This window comes from Nanorana parkeri, unplaced genomic scaffold (genome assembly GCF_000935625.1).
Source record: "Nanorana parkeri isolate BGI_ZX_2015 unplaced genomic scaffold, ASM93562v1 scaffold758, whole genome shotgun sequence".
Classification (NCBI taxonomy): domain Eukaryota; kingdom Metazoa; phylum Chordata; class Amphibia; order Anura; family Dicroglossidae; genus Nanorana; species Nanorana parkeri.
In genome coordinates, this window is record NW_017307026.1 from 368,779 (window position 1) to 387,225 (window position 18,447).

Here is an 18,447-nt window from a genome sequence, read left to right on the forward strand (position 1 = left end):
TTTTTATACGATCATTTATTTTTTATATTTATATAAAAATTAACCCCTTACAATAAAAATTGGATTTGTTTTTCACCCTAAGGGGTGAATATTTTTTTAACCCCCTCAAGACAGCAATGTTCAAAGTATGTAGCTGTCACTTAGTGACAGTGACATTGTATGGCAGATGACCACTTTTGGCTTTCAGAAAAAAAAGATTAAAATGTTAGGTTTTAGGCCTAGTACAGAAAAAATTCTAAAATCCTGGGGATGTGAGGTTTTTCCAAATAAATGAATGTAGTTATTGTATTTTTAGCTGTGCTGTTTTTGTAAAAAATACAAATCAAAACTGGGGAAAAAGTGTGTACGTTTTTTTTCTTCTCGTTTCATATTTTATTTGCCCTAAGTGAGGCGTTAGGTACACATATGTGATATAAATATATAGCCCTATCTGTCTTCTAAAAAACAATATATAATATGTGTGGGTGCACTTTGTAAGAAAGCATATTACTGACATATAGAATCACACAGCAAAAATGTAAAAAGTGCGTCAGCCATTTACAAACAGAAACGAAAAAACAAACTTGTTTTGGTATTCTTTTGCTACTGGTGAGTCACCGACCTGGGATGTGTACATCAGGCATTGCAACACCCAATACACACATGCTTGTACAAGGTAATTATTGAAGAAAGGATTAAAGAAGGATTAAAGACAGCCCTTGAGCATGCACCTACAGAAAACACAACAGCCGTTCCTATATTTCTATCCTGTCATATTCCCATGGAGGAATTAAAGCAAACCTGTCATGCATAATACATTTATAGAACACAACATGGCTAAAAATGATGCCTGTAGTACATTTGCAATTTCCCAAACTGACTTTAAAGGCATAAGAACTTCAAAACCTGGGGCAATTTAGACATGGACTTAAATTTCTGCTGCAAGCTGGAGCCAATTTAATGCCAGAACCTCAGCAGCTAAGAGGTCACAGGAACGCGTAAAACACGTTTAACTGCTCAGTAGTTTAAAATGTATTTCCATGTTGGCAGCCAAATTGGGATAACACCTATTTTATATTTGTTTAATGTTCGCAATCAATAATACCTAAAAAGGCAAGCATTAACTTCATATGTTCAAGTGCTTTTTACATGCGTAAAAATCCTACCCCCCTCCCCCCCCCCATATAATGTTAAAGTATCTAGCGGTACGAAACCGCTAGATTCCGCATGTTCGCGGCTATATAATGGGCGCAAATGAGAGGAATCGCGGATTAAAAATGTTAACGTTTTCGTCGGTCGACGTCTTCCGCACAGAAACCAGTGCGGGAAACGCAAACGCTATAGGTGAATGGAGCCTTAGATGTGGCTGATGTACCCTTTCAAGTTAACGACTGGGTGACAGCGGCCGCATCGGTAAGCTGCAAGGGGTGCAGTAAGCAACTACAAAAGGAACTTTCAGTTTCATAGGAGGTGGAGCTCTGCCCACTTGCTTGTCACTTCATAGTGTGAAATGTTACCCCAAATAGAATGAAGATTAACAGATCTGTTACTACACTGTATTGTGTGGCTGAGAACTTGTCAGAAATATCCTAACAGTGAAAATATGAAAATGTTACTTTATCTGTGGTCCTCAAGCCCTACACCAAAGAAGTCATTGTTTCCATGCACTGCACCAATGATGGGCCAAGAAGCCTGAAACGACTGTATGCAGCATCTGTACTACGCTCAAGCTGTTCTGGATGTGCAGTTAGCGATTGGGGAATAAAAGAATGATTTGAATGTCTCTGCCCACTTGGATATGTAAAGGAAAGTGTTCTAGGAAGGCTCTAGCATGCTACACATTAGCAAAGGCTAATCATTTTAACTATTGTTATAGTCTAAAAAATTAAATCATTTGAAAAATGTTCCTATAGGGGAAATAATGTGCCAACAGAAATGGAGAAATCAAGATTTTCAAATGTTTCATAATCCTTTGGAGAACTGAAAATCACTTGAACAAGAGTCAGTACTAAAGGCCTATTTCACTGAACTGGAAACTTCCCTTACAATATAATTAGAAGTAAAATTGGCCATCAATTGCATGCGTCATGAAGAGTCTAATCGCAAGAATTTTGCATAGTCGTCTGTCTTTGTTCCTCTAGTACAAGGACATAATTTGTTTCTCCAGCCTGATTAATCTACAGAATAGATAGTGTGGGCTGCATGACATCACTTGGCTTGCAACTGGCTACAGCTGTTGGGTGACCTGCCCATTCTGGGGGCAATATATCAGCACTGGAAATCACTGACTAACAGGCAAGTGGATGCTTCCATTCACAGGTGCCTGATAAAAATGGTTTTGGTGTAGTAGGTGTTTTAGTAAAAGTATACATAAGTAGCAAATAGTTTAATTCAAAGTAAAATGAACTGCAGTTGCAACAGCTATACACAGCTTGAAATACTTTCTCGGGTAGTACATTGAGAAGCAGACTGCTTGTGAGAAGATTAACAAGCCCATCAAATCTAAGCTCAGTGTACAGTGTACACTTTTTTTTGGGAAAAGTATACTAAAAAAACTTCTGACATCAGCCTTAGAAAAAGTCTGTCTCACCTGATGGGTCAAACATTTGGTATCCAAGTTCGTCTTGTACTAATAAGTCCATTCCATTTGCCGCAGTTTCCTCTAAATGAAGACCATTACTGTTCACTTCACAAGAAGCGGAATACATTACTTCAAACGGTTTACAAGCCTCGTTCAGACTTTCTAAATTGCCTACATAAAATGAGGGGGAAAATAAAAACCTATTATAACTTATTATACTCTAATACCCTTTTCCTATTATATTATACAACTGTTCAAGTGGAAACTTAAATACACACAGAACACACAACTTCACAGTTTTATCCAAATAAAGGTTTTGGTACTTTCTGGCAAAGCAATATAACCTCAGCTTCAGTGCTTCCCGAGTAGGTTCCCTGTTCATTGGAGAGTTGATATCACCAATTATCCAATGTGCAGGCTGAAGGCATAGGTGGAATCTAAAGCGGCACAGCCGAACCAGGAAAATAAGCATGCCAACTGCAGCAGAGCTTCATAACTCACAGAATTAACACAGAATTACAAATTCCGTGGCAGGTAAAACCGTAAACATGTACTTTATGCATTTAGTAGTTTGCTCAAAGTTTGTCATACAAAGTGCAATTTTACATTGTGAGCATTGACAGACAAGTGCTTTTCACTATCGCTTTAAAGCTGAACTCTGGGTAGAAATATTGTCTATTTTGGGGATTTATTACCTTGAATGAATGTGTTTTGCTTTCCATTCATAGGTAGAGTGAAGCTTAAGAACAAAACAAACCCCACCATACTTTTTCTGGTTTATTGGCCCAAGGTCCCCCTTCCATCTGCCCTCTTATCGCCCTGGTTTCAGTCACTTCCTGCTGTAGTTCTATTTCGTGCCATCAGTGATGGAATTATATTCCAGTTCAGTGTAGTGGGCAGACCTGGAAATCTCAGGCTTAAGGTGCCCATACACCTTACGATTATCTGCAGATTTTCTGTGGTCAGATGGAAAAAGTGCAACAGATTGGCCCAGGTGGAGATTACTCCATTCACGCAGTTTAGTGTAGATGGAGGAATCTGTTGCACCTTTTCCAGCTGACCACAGAAAATCTGCAGATAATTTTAAGGTGTATGTCCAGCTAAAGAGTCTGGGCAGACCACTGAGTTGATTGACAGCCCAGGGGACTGGTCTGTCATGCCTAACAACCTCACACTGACTGAAAGGCCAAAACTCAGAGCCTACCACACCCCACCACCTCCTATGCAAATGAGAACTAGGTTCAGCTTATGAACCCCCCTTTACAGCCATTAACCACAATCCCCATTGCAGCAGCAGGGTCCTATAAAAAGTCAACCAGGAGTTCAATTCTGTAAAGTCAACTTTAGGCTATAGGGTGGTTGTAAAGCCACCCAATCCCTTCCATGGGCAACACAATATCCCCCCCACCCATGTTCAGCTGCCCTTTCTGGGTGCTGGGATGTCAGTGGGGAGAGTTTTAATTGGCGCATCCGGCAAAAGCCAACATGTGTTGCACAATTGTTGTTTTCGTACGCAGGTGCACTCGACTAGTTTCTTTTAGTACGCACATGTTTGCGGGGCATTACATTTTTTTTAGTATTTTTCATTTTATTGTATATATTTTTTTTATACTTAACTTTATTGCTAATACATGGAGGGGCTCACAAGCCCCCTATGTGATGGCACATTAGAGAGAGGACAGGTTCTCGTCAAGGTGACATTAGGTGTCCATTAGATCCCTAGTGTCATCTTTCCACCTCACAAGCTTTAGCTAGGGAATGACGGCTTAATGTAAACCCCACAGGCAGAGGCTGGGAGCAATAGCCAGCCTGCTATTGGCTCTCTCAAAAATCCAATAGCAGGATGGGTATTCCATTCCCCCACTGCCTGTTAATCAGCAGAGGAGGGACATGGAGATAGTGCTCTCACTGGGAAAATGTTAACATAGCAGCATTGTGAGAAGAGTGGATGTAATGCATCAGCCTCCATTTTTCCTCCTCCAAGTGCCCTGCCAAAGCTGTTCTATATGAACTGCGGAACGTCAGATTTTCATGAATTAAATAAAGTTTTAAGAATTATTGTCTGCTGTCATATTTGTGTAAGTGATGCCACCGATGGGTGATTTTGTTCATGCATCCCAGAGTTCAGCTTTAAAGTGTATATTATGGCAAACAATCCAGTATACCTTTGCAATAAATGCACATTTTCCAATTTGTAATCACTGAAAGTACAAAACAAATATACCTATTTACCAAAAATTCAGTGTGCTGCTACCTTCTTGTTTGGGCTAACAGAACCTCTCTATTGGCATCACATTCCATGAAGTGGTTCTCAGGTGAAGAGGCAAGAGCTGAATTTTCACATAAGCAGGTACTCAAATTCATTCAATTAGCAGCAGAGGGAGAAAGCAGCAAGGTTTGGTATTTTAAAGCAACAGAGCCACTGTCAGCCTAAACATGGTGAGGTGCACAATGGCAGATAAACAGGTGCTGGCATGGTTTTTAAAAGGATAAAGTATGTGGAACTGTGTCTATTGTAAATATTTACTAAATGTACGAAAATACAAGCCAATAGCGCCAGAGTCAACCACTCCACTGAAGATGTATGCACGCAGAAGTTCTAGAGGTGGCTGCCCCACGTCATGGAGACTATCTGATAAAACAAACAAAAACAGGGGGCACCTTCCCTAGTGTAGATGATTTTTATTGAGCAAAGGCAAAAATAGAATACTCACAAAAGAGTAGATGACAGTAAGTCTTCAAAGTCAGAAGTAGAAAGTCTTAAAAGCAATAGCAAGGTTCTGAGGAAGAAACGCGTCAACCGAGGCATACGGTGTTACACAGGAACTGTCAACTGTGCAGCTCTCACATGCTGTGTCTTGCTTTTGTTAAGACTGATGATCAACTTCTGACTTTGAAAGCTTCCCGTTATCTACTCTTTTGTGAGTATTATTCTATTTTTGGTATTGCTTAATAAAAATAATCTACACTAGGGAAGGCGCCCCCTGTTTTTGTTTATGTACTGTGTTTTAATAAAAAAAAAAAAAAAAAAAAAAAAAAAGTTATTGCACAATACTAAATACATTTTAAATGCAGGGCTGACAAGATGCAAACAGCATGGTCCCCCCTTCTGATTTACACACAATATTTTTATATACCAGAGGAGGGAACTGAAGGAGAAAGTTCTCCTTCAGGCCCTCCTCTGGTGATTGACAGCAGGCAGGTGCAATAGACAGCCTGCTATTGGCTTTTGCAATTTAAAATATACAATAGCAGGCTGGCTATGGTTTGCAGCCGCTGATGGGAGACTTTATGCCGGTCTTCTATCAATCCCACGAGTCCAAGGAACACCGGCACCGGGTGAATGCAGGGTCACCTCAGGCTCTTCTCCCCGCTGGTGCCGGCTGCAGTGGTCTGTGTCCCCGCTGCCTCTGCCAATACAGTCGGGGAGAGCAGCGGGGATTGAAAGGGACACAGACCGCTGCAGCCAGCACCAGTGGGGAGGAGAGCAGGGGAGAATAGCTGCGGCAGCAGCAGCTGTGACTAATCGAAAATCAACTAATTAAAAAGGAGAACTATGGGGTCAGGGCTTTTCCCCCTAGTTCTCCGAGACGGATCCTGACTTTACTGTCGAGATCCACCCAGCTGCGGATTGACAGCTGGCTCTGCCTATCTATAGGCAGAGCCATCTGTACCCGCCCCCTCCCCCGTCCATTCCGCCAGTCAGTGCTGGAGGATCTGAGCGGGGAGGAATGCCTGCAGGGAGCTGTGACTGATGGGTTAAAATGTATTTTAAGTTTCTGTAGCGGTTTAAGGTGTCCATTAACCCTTTCAGTGACAGTCACGACTCTCTGCAGGGATACATAGAGAAGTGAGCGAGCGACGTTGTGTTTGCTCACTTTCTGATCTATTGCGCTGACCTGTGACAGTTTTATTGTCACAGGTTGGCAAGAACTATGAGGCTGAGTGATTTTCACTCGCCTCATAGTTCTCCTTTAATGAGAATCGTTGCCAACAATCCTCATTACCTATTATAATCAATTTCATCGATTAGTTGTTGCAGCCCTAATTTTAGCAAAAATATCCCACATATACATACTTTTAATGTGACACTAACCTCAGGAGTTAAATCATAAAAATTGAATCAAGTACCTTAACTATTAACAAAAATTTATCTTAGTGTATCACTCGGCTGTAGATCCTCAAATTAGGGCTGCAACAACTAATCGGCATAATCGATTATTGAAAAAGTTGTCAACTTTCTCAATAAATAATCTCTGGATTGGTGCGGTGGACTGTCGGCACTACAAACCTTTGTATTAGTAAAGTTTGGCATATTTTCCACGCCACATTGCAGGCAAGAAACTGTGCCCAGTCTTCCCTCAATAAAAAGTCACTCAGATACCGTGCAATGTGGATACGCGGGAAGCATAGCACAATAGAGGCAGAATGGCAGGACCACAAACGGAAAGTGCTAGGGACCCACAGCAAATCAAGACTTGGAAGCCCAAGGTTTGCAGTTGAACTGGGTATTTGGAATGGGTCTGGCTTTGGAGGTGAAGGCCTGGAATTAAAAGGAAAAAAAAACTCTTCTTGGACTTCGATGGTGGACGAGCGTCTTTCTTTGTATGATCACTGACAGGAGACTCATGCAGACAATGAGAAGGGTGTTATCTACTAACCTGTCAACACAATAGCCTAGAGATGCTGGCATAAGCATAAAACATTTCACAAAAAGGGGATCAGTTTGAAGGGAAACTAGATCCAGTCATAGGGCCCTAGTCCATTCTCCTAAAGTTTGACAGACTAGCATCACAGCCAATGTAAGTTTAAGGCAGGGCCATCCAGAGAAAGCAAGGTTTTGGAAAAGATCTCCAAAATGCTCATCAAGAACAAGCTGTCAGAAACAGGGGTTTCCTCTACAGGATCGTTTGGGCTTACGATTGTCCCAATCCCTCCAAAGGATGTTTTGGACTAATGGAACATAGGGAAAGTCTTAGTAGTCTTTGGGCCTCCAGGAAATCCTAGACAGATAAGCAGAATTTGAGAGACTTTTCATCAGCCTCATCAGCAGAAGGTTCAGGGCTGCTAAAGCCACAGGCAGATTAGATTAGATTTTGTAGGGCAAGCCACTGAAGTACACTTTTGGCCTTTTGGTGAGAATCGGTAATTAGGATTGCATTGTGTCCCATGAAATCCTGCATAACTGCAGTGAAAACCCCCTTCCCCGGAGCAAGCTAAGGAGGGAATCAAGCCTGAAAAACAAAGCAAGACACGAAGGATAGTAAATACTCAAGCACAGGACAAATGTCCAGACTGTCTGCATCAGCCCTTTAATGGGTGCACCTTAGCCATAAATAGTACTCACAAACCAGCTACTGTAAGGAAAGATTCAGATGGCCAGAGGTGACTAGTTCACTGTAGGAACACAGCAAAGACCAACTGAGAAAGATTCCCTTTTCACTTGAAAAAAGGAGTAGAGGGAGAGGTTCTCACGCTGAGTCCAGTGGGTTCCAGATACAACCTCCAAGTCTAATGCGAAGAAAACAATCCTGATAGCTGCGTATAAAGACCTGCTCATGGAGCATGTAGTAAAATGCTTACCGTGGGAAAAAAAAATATTCTTGTACAAAAAGAAAAAACACACTAGTAAAAAAAATGAGGCAGGAGGAGTTATACCGACTGGTCACTTATTCTTTTATTCCTAGTGTCTTGCAGGAAGCAGTATTACCCAACTGTCTCTTAATCCTGTGTCCATCAATGAACAAGAACACTTCCCTTTCGGAGAAAAAAAAAAAAAAAATATTCTGGTGCGTTAGCCCTAAATTGAGATTATAGTTAAGATTATGCACCAACTTTGTCAGGTTAAACCAAACCATAAGCATACCAGAGATTAAACGCAAAGTATAAAACAGTTTATACTTAATGTGCATTAAATTTTACTCTAAAAACATTTCATGCAACTATAGCTTTCCCACAAAGGTTTGGTAATAATGGGGCAGTTCCTGATGCAAACAGTGAAATTACTAGAGCAATGTGCCACTGACATGCAAAGTTACAAATCAAGCATTGACTGAGCAGAACAGTCTTCTAAAACAGACCTTCGGTATGAGATTCTGTTGCGGCTGCTGCCTCATCCCAAGAATCTTCAGTGCCATTGACAGCTTGTGAAACTTCAGTGTTTCCTTGTGGAATTTCCTGCCATACTTTGGCATTTGGATTCAAACCAGCACCTTTTGACGCCACCTAAAAAAAAAAAAAGTTAAAATGAAACATCAGCACAGGTTCACATTTTGAGCACTGTATTATAATTATATGTGAATTCCAGACCTCTTTTAAAAGGACAATTTTTGTCAAAAATCTTCCTTGATTATCCTAATTGTTCTACAATATTGAAAGTCCTTTGGAGTTGGGGCCTGCTCACACCATGTCAGGACCAGACCTGGGTGCATCTCTGCAAACCTGGTGTAGTGCATTTTTGACGTGTGCGGGTGATTTTTTTTTTTCCAGCGTAAAATGGGCAGGTACGGTCCAGTGCATTAGTTTGTTTGTTTTGGTGCATTCCATACCAGAAAAACAAAAAGATGCAGCACTTTTTTTCACCGCACCAGAATGGACTGCACAGGTGTGAACAGAGCCCAGAAATCCCATATTGGGATGCATTTTTGGAGAACAAAAAAAACACAAAAACATTCTGGTCCGGACATGGTGTGAACAAGTTCTTAGTAGAGGTGCACCGAAATGGAAATTTTAAAACTGAAATTAAAAAAGAAAATTGTCAGGACGAAACCGAAATTTTTTATTTTTTTATTAAATATTTGTATTTTTTTTACTTTACTTTTAGGGGCTTCAGGGAAATATTAGGAGTCTAAACAGACCCCTGATATTTCCTTTTTACAATAGAAAAAGAGACTGAGGACACAAAGTCCTCAATCTCTTTTTCTCTATCCCGTTATTAAAGGAGAACTATGGGGTCAGGGCTTTTCCCCATAATTCTAATTAGGGTCACGGGAGAACACAAACTAGCATCCTCCCGCCACCCAAAGCTCAGTATATCGCGCTCAGTATACCGACCTGACCGTTTCATTGTCACAGGTCGGCTCAGATTATGAGCCTGAGTGAAAATAACTCGCCTCATAATTCACCTTTAATGAACAGGAATCCTCTATACTGAGTGTCCCTGTTCATTGATAACATGAGAAAAGTGTTTACTATAACTACAACTATGAATGAACAGGAGGGGATGTAGATCACTTCCCATTTCATAATTGAGGCTATAGTCAACATACCATGTCCTCAATTATTTACAACCACACAGAGATCACTGATCGCTGAGTGTTTGTACCTTGCTCTCCTCTGACACGCTGTCACAGGAGACCGAGCGAGCGATGTAGGGAGGAGAGCTCAGCCTCCTGTGACAGCGCGGCCTGTCTCCGTCTCCACACACCGCTCTGCTGGACTGTGATAGGAGGCTGAGCGGTGTGGGAGGAGAGACACCGGCCACCCACAACACTCGGCCGGCTGTCACAGTTTCCCTCCATCCCGCTGAGACACAGAGCAGCGCCCAGCGGGGAGGAAAGAAAGCAAAGATGCGCCGATCGGCAGGAAAATGGCACTTTCGGCATTATGCCAAAAGTGCCATTTTCGCCCAATATATCGGTGCATCCCTAGTTCTTAGAGATACAAGAAGCCAACTTGGCTTAAAGTGACCTTTACTCCAGCACATCCCATATATCTTTTTTTCATGTGTGCCCACATACAACCCATACCTCCCATGCAGCAACAGATCACTACTAGTAGTAATCTATTGCTGGCAACTGCTCCCCATCCTGAAGTCAGGTAAAAATATATTAAAATCTAAGTGCACACAAACGGTCTTAATATTTTTTGGGAAAGAAAAGCGAGCCAACTAAATATATGCCTAGTATGTCAAGACTGAAAACTGCATGCCCACACTTTACTCAAGGGTGCACCACTCCTATCGCCCAACACCCAGGATATGCAGTGCCATGCACCAGGCAGGTAGGTTTTCTTTCTACATTTAGCCCTGCTGTGGGCAAGCAGGGCTAAAAGAGCTGGGGAGCAGCAACTTATTTTGTATAAGTGATCTGGGTAGCAGCATTTCCATCCAGAGTTCCATTAAATTTTCACCAAGATCTTGTAATGATGGGAGGGTCAGACCACTGTGTAGATTCTTCTCCAGCACATCCCAAAAATTCTCAATGGAGTTAAGGTCTATACTCTGTGGTGTTTCGACAGATGTTCTCCAGTCTGCTATGTGTGATGAGTGAAATTGGAGTGCTGTAATCACAGCAGTTCCGGTCTCCGCTGTCACAGGCCGGACTGCACAGGAGATCGAGCACAGCATTGTGCTCATTCTTCTGTATTGGAGGGCACCTTCAAATGCTATCACATATGGGCTTGTTTACCCGTGAGATAGAAATAAGTTAAGTGCCAAAAATAAAATACAAATAAAACCAACCAGAGCCATCTAATCCACTGTGCGCCATATTAAAAGGTAGATGGGCAGTATGGATTTTTAATTTTGCTCTCAAGTTGGGAGCACTCACTGGTCAGCATGGTCACCTAACTGTACTGACCAACAAGAAGCACTTCTTGGCACAGTTAAATACGGTTTGGGTTAAAATAATTTTTATTATCACAAGTAGATTGTCATGAGGGACAAGGAGATTGGGCCCCCGCTTTAGTCCTTGGGCAAGTTTTTTTACACTTAATGGCATTGCTATTACATAGGGGGATAAAGATACCCCTATATAATAGCAAAGGCACACTGGTCCTCTAAGACCCGTCACCTGAAAAGAAGCCGATGAAGCAGAGATCTGCTTCATCAGCTTCTCTCTGGCAATAGCAGCCAGATGACTGACAGGTAAATGCGGAAGTGATTTATTTACACATTACTTCCGCATTCACAGCACGGAGGGAGGTCAGCAAGGAGGAAGATGCTAATCTCCCTCCAATTTTGGACGGGTGCGCCTACTTATAAAAACAACGAATGCGCTACACATGTTGGGTATCGCCGCGCACGCCGGAGAGCAATAATTCTAGGGCCAGTATTTTTGAGTATCTCTAAATTGATGACCTGTGGGGGCTTTTAAAGCATTGTCTATGGACTTTGAGGTACTGACGTTTGCTGCCATTTCACGCACGCACGCAATTTTTAACCTGGGCATGTTGGGTATCTATTTACTCGTTGTAACCTCATCTTTTTATATTTTATTTAAAAAATTGGTATTTTATTGTGTTTTGGTGCATTTAAGTACATTTTCACTAAATGTTGGGGTTTGATAAGAAGTTGCGCTAATATCGTGCAACATAAAAATTTGCAGCTGCAAACATTTTATTCTATAGGGTCTTGGCTTTCAGAAAATATATAATGTTTGGCGGTTAAGTAATTTCCAGGCCTAAAATGTGGAATATAACATGGGCCCAAAAAATGAAAAAAAAAAAGGCCTCAGTCATGAAGGGGTTAAACAAACTGAAGAGAAGCTGATTACTATGGGCAACTGCTCCAGTTTTGACTAATTTCCCCCAGCTTGCTATCCTAAAGTGTTTTGTTTTCCAGTCTCAGGCTCCCAGTAGAAGCAGGTGGCCCTGGACACCGCCTTTTCCTCCAGGGAAAGTAGTTTTGGGACATAAATTGTCTTTCTAGCACACAGGCCAGTATCAGATGGCAATAACAGAGCATAGCAAGCCATTTTGCAGCTTTATCATATTGTTACTACAATAAACTGCTTAGAGTGATATGCAAGGACAATCAAAAAGATGACAACATTTCTGCATTCTACATTATTAACTGCATAAGAGCAATACCCAAAGACAAATCAGAGAAACAACTTGCATTGAGGTTTAGGGTTTAAACTAAATAGAGGATTTAAGACCCCAATGACATACAAGGCTTACGCTGTGCAAAATAGATAAATATATATCTAAGTATTCTGTACACCTAAGCTCCCTATACACTTGTGCTGCAGTGTAATGAGTTATTAAGCAGTAAGGGTCCAAGAATAAATATCACAAAACACAAAAATTGCCCAGCCTCAACCTGCCAGCCAGCCTGCAACCAAACAAATAGCCCTGTCAACAGTATGCGTTAAAATCAGAGGTTTTAGTTGCACAAACTTTTGGCCAAAAATATGTAGAAGCCACACTGCCGCGTCAAGGCACCTCTGCAAAGTGTGGTCCTAACTCTATGTATCCGAGTCTCTAAGTGTGAGCATATTAATGAAGTTAGGTTTTGTATTGTTGTAAGCCTTCCCAATGTGCGCCCTGCTATAAAGGCTGGTTATAGATTCATGCATGTAACATCTTTTCTAGCAAGAATAAATATCAAACACAACTATTACTTTAACAGATGTCAGGAGCACTCCCCAATGTTTGTACCGGACTACTCCAGCACCATGAGGCGTTTCGCGAAACTAATATGATTTGAGTTATGCAGGTCACTATTTCAATAGACTGTGCAACAGAAAAAGTCAAAATTAATTGCTACAGTGTTCTGCTATGAAGGCAGTGCTCAAAAATAAAAACAGACTTTTGAAATCTACAGATGTGTACAGATTTATTGTTACCTTCCAGCTCATTTTAAAGGTTTCATTACCACTGCAAAGTGATTAACAAAGTTGTCCAGGGTTGTAGTACTTTAACACAAGAAATCATGTCTAAAGGTCAGAGAATAAAGCAGCCATACATTATGCAAATTTTAACAGGTTCTTTAGGAACTGGCCAAAGTTTGCACAGTGGGTGCCATAGTCGGCACCCTTTCGGCCAGCATTCCTTGATCAGCTGATCGAAGGGGCCAGTGGGAAAATATTCAAAAGAATAGAGCCAGCAACCAATGAGCTGCCTGCTCTGTTCGGGTATTCCCACAGTAGCCGCCAATACAAAAGACACAGTGGGAGATTCCTTCATCAAGGCTTGTAAGCGTTGGAGGAATCTGTTCTTTTTTTGGTTCAGCCTGCAGGTTGAACAACAGAAAAAAAATAAAAAATAGAACAGTGAATGGCCAGCTTAAAACATGATGCAACACTGCCCCAAACCCCACACATTAACATATGTTGCAGTGGTAGTCAAATGTCCTGCCTGCTTTGGCAGCAACCTGGTTGATCAGCCCACTTACCCAAGTCATGCAAGAAATTTATACTGTGGTATCATTCAAACGCTACAATGAAGCATAGCTACCACAAAACCTTATGTAAAAGGGCCTAGTGATTTAACAATGTATTGTGCCATCATTATGGAGATACAAATTACAAAAATATGACAGGGACAACTAGTTAAGTCACTTCGTGTGTCATATGGTTTCCCAGAAAGGTGATCTTTTTCTAAATTTCTCTTATGACTAAAAAATGTGATCAGTAGATGAACGGTCTGATGTCCTATCACCCTAGCAATTGCAGCCAGAAGCCTTGAGCCATCTATTCCATGTAGATAGTAAAGGACAAACGGAACTTGAAAAATGTCTAAATAAGGCATGCACAAGAAAACTGTCAAATTAAAAACACACAGACTAATAAGTTGTGAATTTGATATATGTGACCTAAACTGCACCATACAGATAATCTAGCCAAGCATCACCAGCATGAAGTCCTTTCCCCAAACCATCTAATCCATGAAGGGATGGAACCAACTAATTGATAATGGATTATGATAATTGTTAACTATTGTCATTATCGATTAGCTGGCTGGATCCCCTTAGCTCTCTCCTCCATGCTGGGAGGAGGGCACAGCAAAAAGTGGGTAGGTGCAATAGCCAGCATGCTATATTTGCATTCAGCTGCAGTCTGTGGAATCTTGCCACTAGCCATTCCCTGTGCTTACAATACAATTATTAAAAAAAAAAAAGTAATTATCAGTTTTGGCCTGACAACTTCTGCTGCGGGCGGTGTGTTTCAGTGCCATTCATGTCAATGGCACCCCAGGCACACCTCCCATCCCCAGTGTGATCGCCTGCACTGGAACGTGTGGCATTGCAAATGCAAAAAAAATGTGCATGCAGATTGTTTCGAAATAAATCTTTGTTTGTAACACTGTATTTGTGCATTTTATTAAAAGAGAACTATGGGGTAACCTTTTTATCCCATAGTCCTCTTAAGGGTCACTGGAGGACATATGCTAACCTCCCTTGTAACCCAAAGCTAAGTATATAGCGAGCTATATACTGAGAGCGCTGCAGCCGGGACGAATCCCAACAATACTGCAGAGATCCACCCAGCTGGATGATTGACAGCGGGCTTAACAAGAGGCAGAGCCAGTCATGTTCCTCCAGTCAACAGTGGAGGATCGGAGACTTGACAGTCACCACTCTCTACAGGGAGATGATCAGGAAGTGAGTGAGCGATGGTATGTGTTCGCTCACTTCCCAATCTATAGAGCAGACGTGCGACAGTTTCATTGCCATACGTGGGCCCTACCTAAGAGGTTGAGTAAAATCTCTAAACCTCATTAGGTCTCCTTTAAGGATGGTATTTAATTTTTATTATCAGATTAATCTAAAAAATAATCAGCTAATCAATTATGAAAATCATTAGTTGCAGCCCTAATACCATGTACACAAACATGACCGAACACCAACATTAATATAATGAAAAAACACGCATAATTGGACTCCAAAGTCGTGTACTTAAAAAAACACTTTGAGATAGCATAGTGCTGAGAGCATGAGGTCAGTGTTTCTGGTATACATCTAAGAGACCCAAGAATCAGTGTGGGCTGCACAAGTCCTCCTCTCCACCATGACAAGGTTTCTAACTCAATTAGTGTATCAATTTATTGCTTCATGGCCCTTCTATTTCCATTGATACTATAACCATGTATGTGGTCCTTTAACTATTTAACCACCTGCTGTCTGGCCGTTATAAACGGCCGGACATTGGCCTCTTGGATGCAGGTGGGCATGTGTAAACGTCCCTTTCCGCACGTGCCCGCTGGCACCAGTGGGAAATCAGCTTGAAATGTAAACAGCCAGCGATGGCTGTTTACATACAAGCATTCGGGTGTCTGGAAAAATAAATTTTTAAGTCCCCGCCTCCACATACACATGCATCGAGTGCGCTTACGTGAGAAAACAATTGCACCACACATGTTACCTATCGCCGCAAGCGCCGGAGAGCAATAATTCTAGGGCCATCAATCACTGATGACACTAAACTGATGGGTGGTAACAGCTTATGAAGCGTCGCCTATGGCCAATTTTGCGTACGGTATTTTTTTGCGATTTTGCGGGCACACAATTTTAAAGCGTGGCATGTTTGGTGTCTATTTACCCGACATGACCACAGCTTTTATATTTTATCAAAAGTTTGGGTAATAATAAATGTTTTATAACTTGAGGGAGAACAGGTTTTTCTTCAAAATTTTCTGTAATTCTTGTATAATATAGTATTGAGCTGCTGCTCAATTCCTGCATAGTAGCACTGCAATATATCTCCTCTGCTAGCCCAAGCAAAAGCAGGTCGACCATATCTTCCAAGAGGATACAACTAATATCAATAAGCCTTTAGGATGGTTGCTCTTCCTAAAGTTGCAGAGGTAGGAAAGCTCAGGGAAGTAAAGGCACGCCACTCCAGAGGGTGGAAGAGAGTGGAGGAGAGAGTCAAATCTCCCAGGGCATACTAAAGAGGTCTCCACTCCCCAATCCGACCTATCCAAGCCAGCCAGGTCCACTGCCCCTGGGGTAGAATCTGAGCTGGAGAGCACTAACAAGAAGGCCTTGCAATATCAATGTTCTGATGTTGTTCCTGCTGGGCCTGAGGAAAAACAAAGAACTGAGGCAGTGAGCCTGAGCTTGTTCCTTTATCGTCTGCGAGCCTGAGCTTGTTCCTTTATAGTCTGTGAGCCTTGCATTTCCTGGTTTAGAAGAGGATTGGGGAAAATAAACATTTTATGTACACTACATGTTTCAGTGGAGGGACTGGAGAAAACATTACCTAGACATGAAGCTATTGCTCTGCTAGAACTAGTTAAACAGGACAGGTCATATAGGCCCAAGCCTACTACACCAATTGTAAGGCTGGGTTCACACCCAGGCGTATTGAATATGCGCGTTATCGCGACACGCGGTAAAAAAGTCACGACAAACACGCGTTTCCGAGGGCTACTTGGCTGTATCCCAATGGAAACGCGCGACCAAAACGCCCCAAAGAAGTACATGTACTTCTTTGGGCACAGGCCGTTTTGTATCGCGTTCAGACGGGCTGAAATACGCCCAGGTGTGAACCATACCCATAGGAAACAATGGGATTTCGGTGTTTGAACGCGCTACAAAAAGCCCAGGTGTGAAACAGGTCTAAGGTCAACTATAAAAAAAATAAATAAATATGCCAGCTTAAAATTACTTTGAAAGGGCATGTACTTTGTGTAGGAGAAGAAAATTCATTTTTAACCAGAATAGTTGAATATGGGTCTCATGACTACAGAAAGCAAAGTTGGTGGCTGCATTTTATCGCATAGTGCAAGAACATCAGTTAATATTCAGTGTCCCCCTTCCTAGACAAACCTCCCATCAGTAGCTTAAGAAGAAAGCAATTAACCTCAGCCACTAAACCATTTCAAGCTGAAAAAGCAATGTCATGGCAATACATTGAAGAGGTTACCCCAAAGCACAATATGTTATCACTGAAGGCACACACACAAAACACAAATGAAAATGCTGAAAAGCATCCCAATGTTTTTCCTATTGTATTTCTGGGCTCTGTTCACACCAGGGCAGTCAGTTCCAAAAAAATACACATTAAAGGGCATGTACATGCATCAAAACGCATGCAAACACTGGAAAACACTTGACTGCATCTAAGAGCCCATTTCAAGCTGGAAAAAAAAAAATCGCACCAGAACACTTCAAAACATCACTGCTGATCCAGAAAACAGTAAGTCCCCCTGCACTCCATGCATCGTTCCCGGTCCAAGGAACAATCGTGGCGCTCGAAGTGACGATCACGGATGGCGCCATGCACAGCAGTCAATGGAGGATAGAAATTACCAGCACTCAGCAAATAAAGTTCAAAGAACAACGTCCATTTATTTGGACCAAACGTCACGCATAATCCAACGCTTCGGGACCACGCAGGGTCCCTTCATCACATCTCTGCCCTGATGAAGGGACCCTGCGTGGTCGCGAAACGTTTGGTCCAAATAAATGGACGTTATACTTTGAACTTTATTTGCCGAGTGAGTGATTTCTATCCTCCATTGACTGCAGATCTGACCCAGACATGGTGTGAACAAGCCCAGAGATAAAGTTCTGGGGGTGCCCTACATAAATAGGAACTGAGCTCTCAGTAGCTGCTCTACAAACATTTTACAAGCCTAGTAAGGATGACAGGCAGAATAATAAAGCCCATTTCAAAAATAAAGTAAAAGCTAATGTTGAAATGTCCTATAGTTGAGAAAGGGAGGTTTGGGATAAATATGGGTCATGCCTTTAAAAATGTGGCAGTTTAAAAAGACAGAGGGTCCCTTCCTCAGAATGATTTGTGTTGCCCCCATACTAGGTGAGAGTGTATAATAGTAGTTTAGCTTCAAATTAAAGTGTATTTCTACTTTTGCAGTCAATGTTGGTGAAACCCACTATGTTATGTGCTCCTATTGACACAGCACTTTTATTGTTTAAAGGAGAACTATGAGGTGAATGCTTTTCACTCACCTCATAGTTCTAGCCGACCTGTGACAATGAGACTGTCACAGGTCGGCTCAGTAGATCGGGAGGTGACCGAACACATACCGGCGTTCGCTCACCTATCGATCCTGTCACGGCTCTCTGCTGTGACAGGGGAGGGGCTGGATTCCCCCCCTCCCCGCTCCGATCTGCCAGCGGTGGCAGATACATGTCAGCTGATGAGTGAAGTATGTGCTGCTGGGGAGGTAGGAAGTTTAATGAACCTGTTGCTTTG

The 18,447-nt window shown here is 41.9% G+C and overlaps 1 protein-coding gene across 1 annotated transcript in view; it reads right to left on the reverse strand.

Annotated features, from left to right (window-relative positions):
- Positions 1 to 18,447, reverse strand: part of LARP4 (La ribonucleoprotein domain family member 4) — a 64,057-nt gene that overhangs the window by 31,704 nt on the left and 13,906 nt on the right. Inside the window, exons 2-3 of the mRNA XM_018564544.1 lie at positions 8,641 to 8,785; positions 2,570 to 2,731 (exon numbers count right to left, since the gene is read on the reverse strand). Coding sequence (XP_018420046.1) covers positions 2,570 to 2,731; positions 8,641 to 8,785 — 307 coding nt within the window. The remainder of the gene's footprint in view (positions 1 to 2,569; positions 2,732 to 8,640; positions 8,786 to 18,447) is intronic.